This window comes from Colletotrichum karsti (genome assembly GCF_011947395.1).
Source record: "Colletotrichum karsti strain CkLH20 chromosome Unknown Scaffold14, whole genome shotgun sequence".
Lineage (NCBI taxonomy): Eukaryota > Fungi > Ascomycota > Sordariomycetes > Glomerellales > Glomerellaceae > Colletotrichum > Colletotrichum karsti.
Window position 1 is genome coordinate 610344 of NW_024065914.1, and position 14318 is coordinate 624661.

The 14318-nt window shown below is 49.6% G+C and overlaps 6 protein-coding genes across 6 annotated transcripts; 3 read left to right on the forward strand and 3 right to left on the reverse strand.

The window, feature by feature from the left end:
• Positions 1 to 454: 454 nt before the first annotated feature.
• Positions 455 to 1658, forward strand: CkaCkLH20_05125 (UbiA prenyltransferase; the record flags this gene model as incomplete). Its single annotated transcript, XM_038887844.1, has 3 exons — positions 455 to 632; positions 695 to 989; positions 1043 to 1658. The coding sequence occupies 3 exons, from the start codon at positions 455 to 457 to the stop codon at positions 1656 to 1658; spliced, it is 1089 nt and encodes a 362-aa protein (XP_038746886.1).
• A 391-nt stretch (positions 1659 to 2049) lies between these two features.
• Positions 2050 to 2961, reverse strand: CkaCkLH20_05126 (O-methyltransferase; the record flags this gene model as incomplete). Its single annotated transcript, XM_038887845.1, has 1 exon — positions 2050 to 2961. The coding sequence occupies one exon, from the start codon at positions 2959 to 2961 to the stop codon at positions 2050 to 2052; it is 912 nt and encodes a 303-aa protein (XP_038746887.1).
• Positions 2962 to 3794: 833 nt separating this feature from the next.
• On the reverse strand, positions 3795 to 5177 carry CkaCkLH20_05127 (peptidase family M28; the record flags this gene model as incomplete). Its single annotated transcript, XM_038887846.1, has 2 exons — positions 3795 to 4726; positions 4793 to 5177. The coding sequence occupies 2 exons, from the start codon at positions 5175 to 5177 to the stop codon at positions 3795 to 3797; spliced, it is 1317 nt and encodes a 438-aa protein (XP_038746888.1).
• A 1333-nt stretch (positions 5178 to 6510) lies between these two features.
• On the forward strand, positions 6511 to 7545 carry CkaCkLH20_05128 (short-chain dehydrogenase; the record flags this gene model as incomplete). The annotated part of the gene is made up of 1 exon (XM_038887847.1): positions 6511 to 7545. The coding sequence occupies one exon, from the start codon at positions 6511 to 6513 to the stop codon at positions 7543 to 7545; it is 1035 nt and encodes a 344-aa protein (XP_038746889.1).
• Positions 7546 to 7709: 164 nt separating this feature from the next.
• Positions 7710 to 9230, reverse strand: CkaCkLH20_05129 (methyltransferase domain-containing protein; the record flags this gene model as incomplete). The annotated part of the gene is made up of 8 exons (XM_038887848.1): positions 7710 to 7788; positions 7850 to 8269; positions 8320 to 8457; positions 8512 to 8704; positions 8771 to 8812; positions 8886 to 8976; positions 9033 to 9065; positions 9129 to 9230. The coding sequence occupies 8 exons, from the start codon at positions 9228 to 9230 to the stop codon at positions 7710 to 7712; spliced, it is 1098 nt and encodes a 365-aa protein (XP_038746890.1).
• A 2035-nt stretch (positions 9231 to 11265) lies between these two features.
• On the forward strand, positions 11266 to 12362 carry CkaCkLH20_05130 (short chain dehydrogenase reductase; the record flags this gene model as incomplete). The annotated part of the gene is made up of 3 exons (XM_038887849.1): positions 11266 to 11424; positions 11544 to 11825; positions 11910 to 12362. 3 exons carry the CDS (start codon positions 11266 to 11268, stop codon positions 12360 to 12362), a joined length of 894 nt encoding a protein of 297 aa, XP_038746891.1.
• Positions 12363 to 14318: the final 1956 nt, after the last annotated feature.

Genomic DNA, 14318 nt, shown 5'->3' on the forward strand with positions numbered 1-14318 from the left:
TTTTAAAATTTAGGGCATGATAGTCTGTTCTGACCGTTGGGCCACTCTCGAGTCCCCGCGCCGTTCAGCTGTTGGAGGTCGTCGTGAACCCACGGACGGTGCTAAGATGTTCATGTAGGCGAATCCCAGACACGGCAAAGTCAGAAAGCAGCGCACGTCAGCGCGTTGTCGTAAGGCATAGTCCATGCAAGCACAAACTCAACAGGCCCAATCGACGTCACTTCTGAAACAGCACAGATGAACGCGCGGAGCATGCCGTCTTTCCTTCTTCGAGGTGGACATGGGATATCAAGGGCGTGGCGGTCCTCGGTTTAGACACTGTACGGTCGGGTTTGATTAAAGGCAGAGAAGGATTCTGACAAGTCTTTTGGATGTTCCATCCTTCTGCGCTTCGATACTATGCTGCTCTAAGACTTTCCGCGCTGCAACATCGTCGTCCACTCATCATTATTACATGATCATGGATACTATATCAGACGCTATCAAACTGTGCCAGATCGCTCTGGCTGCGAAGAAGGTCCAGAGCATCAACTACGGCAAGCCGAGGCCGACGCAGGTCACTCTGTTCTGGCATCTGGTGGTGCTCTCCCGGTACAACAAGTACACGCCCCTCTTCACCACGTTCGCAGGAGGTATGTTCCCGTAACACGAGAAAGCTCTACGAAATCATCACGACTGAGCCGAAGAAAAACAGTGTGGTCTGCTTTACTAGCTGGCGCAACTGAGTTGTCGAGCCCGTCACCTTCCATACAGCCCTCGTTCGTCTTCCGGCAAACCGCGCTATGCTTCCTCTCCGCCTACCTGTTCTGCGGCGCGGGGATGGTGTGGAACGACTACGTAGACCGCGAGATTGACGCAAAGGTTGCTCGAACGAAGGATCGCCCGCTCGCGGCTGAGAAGGTCACCGTGACGGATGCTATGTTGTGGATGATTCTGCAGCTCCTCATGTCACTTGCTCTGGTCCACAAGATTCTCGATGGGAAGGATGTGTACGCTTTTCCCCATGTCTAACTGGTCCCATAGTACTGACCCTTTCTTGCAGATGGAAGCACATGATACCAGTCATTCTGGCGTCCTGTCTGTATCCGTACGGGAAGCGACCGAATGCGCAGCGACTTCGTATATACCCACAGTACATACTAGGCTTCACGGTCGCGTGGCCTGCGGTTCTGGGACGATCGGCAATCTACGGCCGACACCAACCGTTCGACTTCACCGTCAGCCAGTGCTTTCCGCTCTGCACGATGGTCTTCTTCTGGATCATCTACCTTAACACGGCGTATAGCTACCAAGATATTGTCGACGATCAGAAGATGAGGATCAATTCGTTCTACACCGTTGGCGGGCGAAATTTCCACCGGTTCCTCGTGGCGCTGATCAGCCCGATCCTGATCTGCCTCCCGTTGTACCTCATCCGATTTAGGTCCCTGTGGTTATGGATGAGTTGGATGGGGGTCTGGACTGCCACGTTCTTCAAACAGCTGTCCGAGTTCGATCCGAAATGGCCGGCGAGTGGCGGAGGGGTACACAAGAGCAACTTCATCTTGGGAGTCTGGACCATCGTGGCCTGCGCGGTGGAGGTGCTCTTGAAGAACAATGACACGGCACGCGCCGCCCTGAACTTTGATGGATACATCCATACCAATGCGTCCGCTTGAACGATTGCAACCAGAGATACCAGGGGCTGTCGAGCCTCACAAACACATCTGCGTTTTTCACGAGTTGATTTCGGGAACTATTAGGCTTCATGTACATGTAATCAGGTTTTTTCATGTGGTTATGCCACGCAAAATGAATTGTTGATGTTGAGCTTATCAGACATGAGAAACCTTGAACAAAATTGAAACAAATTATTTATAGCCTCGATGTAAGGGCTGAAGAAAGGAAAGATCTCTTCGAATGTCATTTTCTTAGTGTAGGTCAATGAAACAACGCATGCTCTAATCAGACACATAGTTATACATATAGGTAGGGACAACAGCCGACAGCCTGCCGAAAACATGATGGAGAAATAAGCGCACAGTTTACGATCTAACAATCGCGTTTCTCTCAGAATTCGTACCCATACCCACCACCCAGACGTCCAGAAATGCCGAACAAGTCAATGAGCCAAGTGAAAAATCCGAGAATCAGTCCCAAAAAGCCATATCTGAATAGATCCGGCATCAAGAACATGGAGTCCTTGTACCTCAGACCAGGTACCTTTTGGGTCAGGGATCTTGGGTCGTCTAGGTAGTAGTGGAACTGCGTGCCCATGACCTTGAACGGGGTTCTGAAAATGTAGTTCATGGCGAAGTAGGTAATCGAGCCGACGGCGTCGAAGCGAAGCTCTCCGTGGGCGCCTTGCGAGCGGAAGTAGTTGACGATGCGCCTCACCAGACCCACCATCTCCTCGTTCGTGAGGTACGGGGTGAGGCCCTCAAACAGGATCAGGACCGGTCTGTCCACGGGAATCTTGGCCTCGCGGAGCCACGTGTCGCTATGGATGTTGGGGTGAATCAGGCGGTACTGCGCTCCCCTGGCCGGCTCCGGGTCGTTCAATACCTGCCTTCGCAGCTCAATCACATCCTCCTTGTCGGCGTCGATCCACACCCTGCCCTCGCCCTGCCACTGCACGCGGTGGCATCTCGAGTCCATGCCGCAGGCCAGGTGAATCACGGTCGCGGGGCCCGGGTTCCGGCGGAGGAACCTCTCGGTGCAGATGTCCAGCATGCGGCCGCGCATCGCCACGGGGGCTGAGAACGTCGGCAGGCGGTCGAAGCCCATGGAGGTGCGATTGAAGTCATAACCCTGCTCCTTGATCTGGTTGACGATCTCGAGGGCGTAGTGATCGTTCAGGATCGGGTGAGACAACTCGGCGTCCTTGGCGCGGGCGAAGAGGGTGAGGAGGAGAGTCTCCTGCGCACCCGACAGCTTCACCTTGCCTTTGCTCAAGGCGGTGGTAGTAACGGCTGAGGACATCGTTTCTGCGGTAGTTCTGGTACAGCGACGGGGACCAGATGAGCGTGTACGCGCGGGGAGAAGGTGTTCTCGCGGGCACCTTGCTTCATAAAGACCTTGAAAGGCGAGGAAAAGCATCGCTTTGAAGCGACCGGCCGTGCCTCGGCATATGACCTGTATCCGGCCGGCCTCTGAGTGTGTCTGGCGCCACCCCGTGGCTCGTGTCTTTCGACAAACGTTCGCCGGGCGTTCGAAACTCGTGCGACGAGTTAGAGTCGTCCGGTCCCATGTCCCGGGGTTCCGAGCGGGCGAGGTTCGGCGGTTCCCTGCCATGAGACGAAGCGTCGAATTGGGCGCTTTGATGTGCGACATTTTGACAACTCGTTCTCGGGATCGCAGCGGGGTTCGGGTGCCAGAACGGGTGGTTCCCTGCGAATCCCGATAGTCAGAATGCTATCAAGCTGGTTGCTGCATCATAGGTTATCTCAAGCTTTGGTGGATGACATCATGATATCATGAACATCGAGAACTTGTCAGCGGCAGGCTATCGTGGGTGGTAACAGGCTTGCTGCTGACGCCGGTGATGTCGAACGGCCTTCATCATGCTGATGTGAGTACATTGTTGGGTGCGGCATCGCCAATTGACCGAGCGGTTGTCATTGCGTATTCGGATATCACATGTTAGGAAACTGAGTTGGGGATTTCTGTTTATCCAGGGTCCTCCTTCACGGGTTTTCATGCATTCTCCCATATTTCCTAGTATTACCACCCTTCAAACAACACTGTGATCACCTGCGAAGCTACAGCCGCCTAGTTACCCGAAGATTCTCTTAGGCTTCGAATCCGCGAGGGCTTTACCTCCACTTGTTATCCCACCCGGACTGCTCAATAGCAAACGCAATGGCCAGCTCAGAGAACCTTGCCATGTGATCAATAGAGAACACGCCGTAGTCGTCATCCACGTCCATGGTATCTCTGTCGGTGTGCACGTAGGGGTCGAACTCGCCGGGGAAGCCGCCAGCAACAGGGTTTCCCTCGGAAGCAAAGGAGGCAGGGAAACCGAGCTTGGTGTACGACATGTAGTCGGACCCAGCACCGGGCATGAGCTCGTACACGCTGGTGGTGATGTTGATGTACTCGGTGCTCAAGTCCGCTGCCCACTTGGTGAGAGGCGCGTCGGCATCCGTCTTGATGAAGCCGATTGACTCGGTGGCATTTTTGGCGATGAAGGCGGTCATGTCGAACTCCATCATGGCTCCAATGTTCGCGCCCTCCTTCTTCTTGTACGCCGCGATGTCCTGGCTGCCCAGCAGGCCGCCCTCCTCGGCAGCGTACCAGTGGAACTCAACCGGGCCCTCCTTCGGGATGTAACCGCTCGTCGCGAGCACGCGGAACGCCTCGAGGATGCTGACGGTGCCGGAGCAGTCGTCGTCGGCGCCGGGAGCGGGAAGCAGGGGGAAGAGGTAGTTGGCGGAGTCCTGGTGGGCGCCGATGATGGTCAAGGGCTTGGAGAAGTCGCGGACCTTGGGCTCGAAGCGGGCGATGATGGAAGACTGCACGAACTCGTGGGTGAAGTACTCGAGGGAGATGTGGGTGTGGTAGGGTGACTGCGCGATGATCTCGGCGATGTGGTCGTGCAGCCACTGGGAGCTCTCTTCGCCGGTTGGGCCGTCGAAGTAGCGGTTGTAGTAGCTCGTCATGTGGGCGAGGACGTCGTGCATCTCGGTCTGGTTGACCTTAGGGAAGAGTGGTCTGATCAAGCTCTGGTGACTGAGCTTGGGAAGGTCTGGATGGCACCATACGGTCAGCGGGTGATCTCCCTAGCTTCAAGCAGCAACAGTATGAATCTTACTGGCTTTGCCGGATAACGCGCCGGCCATGTCTTCCGCGTAAAGGTCCTGGTGGTTCGTGATGTCGCGGAACTTCTTGCCCTTTCTACGCAGGCGAAGCTTGTCTCCCTCGGTCATCCATTGCGGCTCCTTCTCGCCGAAGACGTGGAGGAGACGACGCTCGGCGAACTTGTCGGCCTTCTCGGGCTGCAGGGACAGCAGAGCATCGACGGGATCGGGATGCGCCTTCAGTGCCGCGAGGATCGAATCGTCGACCTTATGAGTCTGCACGGGGGCGGTCGCGTCGTTTGTCGAGGGCGCAATAACAACTTGATCACCGGCAGAGGCCAATGCCAGGTGAGGAGAGCTCAGGAGGAGCAAAAGCTTGACAGACAACGAGGAACGCATCTTGGCGATGTTGTGTTGCAGATGTGGACGGTGGATGTGTGGGGGAGAATGGCTGAGGTGCCGCTACAGTAGAGGTGAATGGTAAGATGTCCTCCAGGAAGCCAAGCTTTAAGATCGATCTTTCCCCATCTATTCGCGGTAACCAAGCTGGGAAGGTTGATGGCGATGATGCAATGAATGTTGATAAGGATCTGATTGCAGGGGTAGCAAAAGCCCGTCGGTGTTCCGGGTCTAACTCCGTGTTTCCCCGGCAACTGATGAGCTAGGTGAGCTGACAGCCACAAACGTCTTCAACCTAGCCGCCGCCCGGCGCCACAATTTGGACAATTCGAAGGATTCTATTGTCAATTGTGACTACATTAGTCTTTAGTTGGTTTACCATGTGTTCCGAGTGAAGCTAACTCCTTCACTGTGAAATTTGACTACGTTACTCAAACGCATGAGTTCGTTCCGGGCTTTCGAATGCCTTAACGCGGGCTTACTCAACTCATAGCATTCTGATTTGCAAGTTTGGAATTCCTGCTGAGAATAGTTTGATATTATGAACAATCCTAGATCGCGAGTTAATCTATGGGATAGCGGACAAGTTCCCGAGCTTCTCAGTGCGTATAGTCGTATGTTGGTTCGCGGAACAACACGTCAGAGCCAACCGTCGTGTCGCACTACGTAGAAGGTATGATGTTACGCCGTTCTCGGAAATGGGTTCCCGGCGTAGTCGGCCTTGGCACAGGGTTCAACTACTAAAGAGCGAATCATGAGCCGAGTTCCCCTTAAACCAATGCTCCGCGAACACCACTCGGCGGAATAGTGGCTCAATATCATGCCCGAAGCCCCGGCGCCGACTCAAGAAACTTCTTAACTATCGCCGGCGGCTTCTCATCCGCCAACTCGTACTGACGAGTTCCCACGTAGAGGCATGACGGGACGGTTGAATCGAGCCCCCGAAGCTATGGCCACGACCCATGTCTTCATCTCAAACTCCGCGAACCAAAAGGTAAATCTCCGCACTCGCACTCTGTGCAATGGAACGTGCGCTGGATGGTGCCCCGCAAGCATGGAGCAATATGATGCCCGAAAATGCCGAAGTTCACGGCTTGGAGTGTAGCAAGTCCGGAGCGTGTCTGGGCTTGGTAATCATTCACTATGGGCGGCTGCAAATCGACTCTTGTCTCAGCAGCGAGAGTCTGGGTTTGAGGAGTGGAATTGACTTTGGGATAAGAGATGAAAATGATATATATAGCCATAAACCACATTCGATATCAGCTACTGGAATTGAAGTCCTCATCGCATCACCCGCTCATCTCAAGAAACCTTCAGAAAACCTCATTTCAAAATGTCAAGATACGCCGCCGTCCACCAGAACCCGCAAGGCGCGGGTGACTCGCGCCCAACGGCCCTCCAAATCGTTGAAGACGAAGGCCTCGTAGGAAAGCTGACGGACAAGGTCATCTTCGTCACCGGCGCGAACCAGGGGCTCGGCCTCGAGACAGCCCGCGCTCTCCACGCAACCGGTGCCACGGTCTACCTGGGCGTCAGAGACCTCACCCGCGGCCAGAAAGCCATCGACGATATCAAGGCCACCAACTCGGACAGCAAGGGCGCTCTGCATCTCATCGAGATTTCCCTCGACTCCCTCAGCTCGGTGCGCAAGGCAGCCGAGGACTTCCTGGCTAAGAGCAAGCAACTCAACATCCTCCTCAACAACGCGGGCGTCATGTCCAAGACGAAGGAGAAGACCGTGGACGGGTTCGAGAAGAACTTCGGGACGAATCACCTGGGCCACTTTCTCCTGTTCCAGCTGCTTAAGCCCGCTCTCCTAGCGTCCTCCACTCCTGAATTTCACTCTCGAGTGGTCGCCGTCTCTTCTCAGGTTCATCGCGTCAGCGAGATTCGCTTCGATGATTACAACCTCGACAATGTGGTGTACGACCAAATGTTAGCCTACGGCCAATCTAAGACTGCGAACATCTACTTCGCAAACGAGATAGAAAGGCGATTTGGCGGAAAGGGTCTTCACGCGTTCTCTCTCCACCCCGGCACCATCGTCACGAACATGAGTCAAGACGCTTTCGTCACCGGCAAGGACCAGCTCAAGGCCATGATGGGAGAAATGTTTGAGCCGATGATGAGGAACATGAAGAGTGCGCCGCAGGGCGCCGCGACTTCTGTCTATGCGGCGTTGAGCAAAGACTGGGAAGGGAAGGGAGGTAAGTACCTGAACGACTGCGCGGAAGCGGCGGCTGGCAAGCCGGACAGCCCACCGCTGTCAATGGACAACGGGTATGCTACGTGGGCTTATGATCAGGAGAAGGCGGACAGATTGTGGAAGGAGTCGAACAAGATGGTCGGACTGGACGAGAGCGCTTAGGAAACCACGTTTCATCGTTTTTGCTCGGTTAATACAGAGCTTTGAATAGCCTCTGCCACTCTTTCTTCGACTGCGAAGAAGCAGAATTTCTTGATACATCGAATTATTGATTGCCGAAATTTATCAGTCTTATTTATCGTATGATACCTTGTGTATCTACGTCTTCAGTCGGGGCCCTGGAATGCGTGCAAAGTTATGTCCAACTTTAAGCTCCAGAGGCTGGCTTCTCTGTCGGCCTTCTTGCTTGAACGACGTGACTATACTGGTTAGCCTGGTACAATTCTCATGAATGCGTACAACTTACATTGGCCAATATGCGTGAATAGACCTGTTCTTCATGTCATTCCGGACGTCGACCAAGAAGACCTGGACCTCCTCCTTCGTCCAACCATGGGCTCTAGTAAAGGGCCCCATAGTCAGCGCCTCAAACCCATTTCCTATATTCTCATAATTCCACATTCCTAGCTCTTTATGCTTAGGGTCTTTAGGCCATGAATTGGTGGGCCACTTGAATGAGTCTAGTCTAACATCGACGAAGCCTACGTCTTCCAGGACCTTCACGAGGGCTGGGATTTCCTGGTAAGGACGCCCAAAGATGATAGAAGCCTGATACATGTAGTCGATGCACTTCGAAAGCGCAGAGTCCGGCTTGAGAGTGCCGTCGTCGGAGCGGGGGAACAGGTCGATTTCCTGGAGCTCGAACCATCCGCCAGGGGTCAGGTTGCTGCAAACGAATCAGTGACGTCTCGGCATCTGTTTGCTGCGAAGGCTTACTCGAATGCCTTTTTGGCGTATGCCTTCCAGTCGCCCACGGACGAGTTCATCATGCGGCTATGGATGTAGTCAAAAGGCTGGGACCAGGTCCATTCCTCTTCGAGGTCGTCGATCTCGAACTTGACGTTGGGCGGGACGCTTCAAAGAATCAGTATTCATTTCCATGCAGAGGATGAAGGAGCCTCTACTCACAAGTCTGGCATCGACGGCGATAGATCAATGCCAATCACCTCTGCTTCCGGGTGCTCCTCCCCGAAGTCGACAGCCCAGATTCCGCTGCCAGTTCCGACATCTAAGACGCGCTTGACCTTCGAGTCGGGTTTGTTAGGTGGTGCAAGTCCCAGGGTATTGTTGAACGTCAGGAGGCAGAGGTTGTGTTGCAAATCTTGAGACTCTCGATGTCAGTACGGCGCCGCGAATCCGTGCGGTCGACGTTCGTCTTCAAACATACCCAGTCGATCGTTTTCTGATTCGTCGTTTGGGATGTTGTACTCTGAACGTGTAAGTGTAAGAATTGGTTTCGCTCTCAGCTCGCGAGGTAGTGAAGCCGCCGGACTGCGACTTACTCCCGTCTTTGTATCTGTGATACGTGCGGCCGTTCTCTACCCGATAGTCGCGGATGGAACTGGACACACTGGTGCTTGAAGACGCGATGCTCTGAATTCCGTCTCAGTAACGATTTCATATTCATGCAGGACGGGCAGATGACTTACACCACCCAGCTCCGAAGCGCTGTCATCAGGAAACTAGATCGCCAGTTGTAAGCAACACAAATGTGTCCCGCAAACCGTTTGAGAGTTGGAAGTCACCTCATCCGCAGCAGCTTCAAGCGGCTCGGTCGAAGTAGTAGGCGCTTGTGTCGGGTTCGCCGCCGCGGGCTCAGCCGCTGTCCTCGGTGTGTTTTCAGACATCGCCAGGTGTGCCGACAATAGCGATCTCGGCAAGACCTACTTGATGAATGATTTAGAGAAAAGAAGAATGAGAAATGAGAACGAACTCTTCGGACAGAAGCTTTTTTATTCCAGGATCAGGCTGGCTACCCCTCTTCTTGGCCGCAGAAAACATGCAGGGTTGCGAAGAAAGAGTCCATATGAGCCCTGTTGGTTCTTTGTTGGTGCATCACCCAGAACCAGCAAACAGCGCGCATATTCCGGGTGTATCACGGGGAAGAAGGTTGCTGGGATGAGGACTCCGCATCTACCAGGCATTCCAAAAGCCAATAGAACGGCTTTGGTGATAACTAAGAATGGAGATTGTTTCCTCCTTGGGTCAACAAATCTTAATTGGCTCGACTGCAAATGTGCAAAGCCGACGTCGCAGAAAAGCGACATCGCTCAAACGAGGCTAAGTGTGGTGAAGAAACTACTATCAAAAGCTCCAACAGAAGAGCAGGGTTACTATATATACGAAAAGAAAAGCCAAGGATAGTAGGGCAAATTCCAGTGCTTCTGCATTTATGTATTGGCCTTGAGTCTCCTTTCCTTTTTGTGTGACGCTTTTATTGGACAGCTAGTTTGTAGTTGTTTGTGTACGCCGAATCATAATCCCTTCCTCGGACGGGAGACCGACCACCGGCCAAAGAGACTCGCCTATCTCAACTACACGACTTCCATCCACAGCTAGGAAACGGACTTGCCTATATTCCTCGAAGGCATCAGATTCGCACCCTCCGGAGCATGGCGCGATGTTCAAACATCACGATGTCAGAACACTGGTAAGTAGTTACTTCACGCAGCTCGGAAATATACAAAAGCGCATCGTCTGTCTCGTCAGCGCTGTTATGGACTCTCACGGTCATACTCAGTGCAGTTGAGAGTTGGCCGAGAATCTGACATCAGCGGCCTCTCGGTAAGAGTCCGACCCGCCCAATGGTTGACGGGTCATCTCAGCAAACTAGGCGAAGTGAGGCCGTCACGGCTTCCCAAACAAGTCGTTCACTCCGAACTCAACTAAGTTTGAGTGCTGACATTTCTTGTAACTTCGTCTTCAGAAGACTGGCGCTGGGCACTGGACTGTGGAGCCACTTGTGTATGAATCACAGCTGTCTTGTCTTCCCAACACTTGTTGTTGGAGATATTATTCTGCTTCATTGAGAACTAGCAAGGAGTTAAGCGCCAATATAATGATAAGAGTTGCGAAGATATGATTGAGTGAAATGCTAGAGCGTGCTTAGAGCCCACGGAGCCGGTTCCCGCCCATATTCCCAGCATGTATAGGAGCTGGAACAGCGAGATTAGAGCCTGTTTGGAGAGCCTTGGGAGGGGGCGAGGGCTGTAGGCATTTACGTGGGCGATCATCAAGACCTCTATAGCTTCACATTCGCTTTACCGGAGAGGTATCAGTCATCATTACTTTCACTACTGCCTAAATGCGTGCTTTGGTCGGACTTGCGCAGGCGGCTGGCTGACGTTTGAAGCTGATGCCGAAACAGCTGACTGCAGCTTACATCGAAGCTCTAGCTCGGTCTCGCTGACATCCACTATCCAGAAAACAAGGATGTCTCCGTACTGCATCGGCGGAAAAGCTGTTGTTTTTGAAGTGGTTGGGACCACGCGCCCGGATGTCCGGGATCGCTGAGCAGGAAGTCCGAGGATGGAAAGGAGGTGCTTTTTCTAATGCTTTCTAATGCAACCATTATGGCCTATATACGATGAAGGGGCTAGTGCTTATCGACTGCGCTAGGGGTATTACTCTGGAAGAGGCAACACAGCTTACACCAAGGACATGGCGTTTCGTGAGCTTACGGCCCGAGCGGGTCACTATTCTCGAGCTGCTCGTGGTTCAAACATATATAGACCGATTCGACAGAGATAATAGTCAACATCTGTCAGAGATCACTTCAAACCTAACCAAACAGCATTGAAATTTGTTACCCCTCAAAAACACCTCCACCCGGAACCGGAACACCATCAACTCGCCTTCTGCAATCCAACTACATATCCCAAAATGGCCTCCCTGCCCCCCGACCACTTCGTCAAGACCCTCCAATTCACAAAACGAGTCCACCGCGACGTCTACCCCGCCATCGACCCCTCCAACCCGGACCTCGCGCTGCCGGGCAAGGTCGTCATCGTCACCGGCGCGAGCCGGGGCATCGGCGGAAACGTAAGACTCCTCCCCTTCCTTACTCCCTTCCCATCCCTTCTCCCAAATCCTCTCCCCAAACCCTACCTCTAAAAATCTTTTCAAAAACAACCAAAACTAATCTTACCATGTAAAAAAAGGGCCTCGTCCCCGCCTTCGCCAAAGCCGGCGTCAAAGCCATCGTCCTCGTCGCCCGCTCCGCCGACCGCCTGCACGCCGTCGCCGCGCACGCCAAGACCCTCAACCCGGCCCTCGAGACCCTCGTCTGTCCGACCGACATCACGGACGAGGCGGCCGTCAAGGCGCTTTTCGAACAGGTGAGGGGGGCGTACGGGCACGCGGACGTGTTGGTCAACAACGCCGCCGTGTGTCCGACGGGGTCGTTGACGGAGACGGAGCCCAAGGCGTGGTGGGGTGACCTGGTACGTTTGAACCTCGAACCCCATTGATGGAGTTTTGTAATGCAGCGGCGGCGGCCAGCTAATCATGAAAATGTGCTACAACAGGCGACCAACATCACAGCGACGTACTACCCGACCCACCACTTCCTCCTCTCCCTCCCGTCCACGTCCCACGGCGAGATCCTTAACATCGCCACGGCCGCGCACACCGTCCTGCCGACCATGTCGTCCTACTTCCTCTCGAAGCTCGCATCCCTCCAGCTCTCCGCGTTCGTCGCCGCCGAGAACCCCAACGTCACGGCCATCTCGGTGCACCCGGGCCTCGTGGCGACGGAGATGACGCTCGACATGTTCCGCCCGTTCGCGTTCGACACGCCGGCGCTGGTGGGCGGGACGGCGGTGTGGTTGTGCGGGGAGCGGGCAAGGTTTCTCGGGGGCAGGTTCGTCGCGTGTAATTGGGACGTGGAGGATTTGGAGGCGCGGAGGGAGGAGGTTGTGGGGGAGGGGTTGTTGACGGTTGGGATTACGGGAAGGTTTGGGGCGGAGTTGTTTGAGTGATTTGGGAGCTCGAGTTTGGGTGAGGTCAACGCAGGTATGTCAGTTGGGTTTGAGTGAGGTTAGGTGAAGTAATTTTGAGTATGAGAGGGATCGTCGGCTTGGCGGAACGCCCAGGCCGGGACCACCGAAGATGGGGTGGGCTTGGATCAGGGTGGGGAGCATGCATGATCACTTTTTCTCAGGGCTCTCAAGCAGCAGACCCCCCTGTCTGCTTTTTTTACTAGATTAAGTTAAATTTATGCTTTTTTAGGCCTAAGTAGATAAATTTTACTTATAACTATATTCTCTATATTAACTTAAATTAATTAGCTTATTAATAAACTTTAAGTTAATATTAAGGGTCTTTAAGACCCCCCCCTTTAAGATATATTACTCTAAATCTATTAACTCCTCCGCTATAAGAGACTTCTATATATATATTAATAAGGGTTATAAATAGGGCCTTTATTATTAATATAGATACTTAAAAACCTTATTATTTATATAGATAAATATTAACTAATTAGCTATATTAAATTATAATAAGCTATAAATAGTATTATATATAAAATTTAATATTAAAAAGCTCCTCTCTAATAGTATATTAATAGTAATATAGCTAAATATTTAAGTAGCTAAAGGGGCTAAATTTAAGTTTAATACCTCTATAAACTTCTATACTATAAGTAGGTATTATAATAAGTCTTAAAATAATAAAAATAGTTTAAAAAAAAGCTAAATAGTAATATAGAGGTTAAGTATTTTAATATAATAGGTATAATATTAAGTAGCTATAGAGGCTATCTTTTTAAGCTATTTAAAAATAATAAACTATTTAAATAAATTAAACTTATATTTAGTATTAATAGGTAAAAGAATAATAGTAATATAATTAATATCTATAAGTTATATTAACTTATAGGTATAATAGATATTAAATATCTCTTATTAATTAATTAAGTATATATTAATAGTATATTAAGCCTTAAAGTACTCTTAAATACCCTCTTATTATATTAATATATAATTAATATTACTTCTATTAGCCTCTAAAGATTTAATTATAATAGAAATAAGCTTAATAATATCTATAAGGGCCTTAATATATATCTATTAAAATTTATTATTTAAGATATTAATTAATATAATAGTTAATATAAAATTATTATCCTTCTTTATACTATATTATATAGTAATATTAAGTAAGTAGAAGTATTATAAAAGGGTACCCTTTAATTAAAATATTAATAAGAGATATTACTTTATATTACTCTATTAAATAAAAATAAAAGTAATAAAGGCTTACCTCTTATTATAAATAGCTATTTAAATATTATATAACTTAGCTAGTTATAACTATAAGTAATAAAAATAAGTAATAACCTTTTAAGCTTTATTAAAAACTAAGCGCTATATAAGTAACTTAATAATATTACTAATAAATAAGTTAATATTATATAAATTATAAAGTATAAAAAATATATATTTAAGCTTAAGTTAATAAGTAAGTTATTAATATAAAGCTCTTATTAGTTTATTTATATTTATTATAAATATATTAATCTTTTTAAAGTTTAAAATACTATTAATAATAGTAATCTCTTTAAAGATAGATAAAAGCTCTTATTAACTTTATTTAGCCTTATAAGAGTATTTAGTAGTAGCTAAATTATATTAAAAGAAAGTAATACTATTAAGTAGAGTAATAAATATATTAATAATATAGTTATTATTATTATTATTAAAGCTATTAAAAGTTATATTAAAATAGAATAAAAAATTAATAACTCTTTTAACTTATTAATAAATATCTTTATAGATATATAATAAAAAGATCTTATATAGTTAATATAAATTAAGAGGGTAATATTTAAATTAAGTAATAGCTTAAGCCTTATAAATATTAATATTATTAAAGTAAGTAAGTAGGTAACTATTAGTAAATATAAAGAAGGCTACCTTATAATTTAGCTAGTT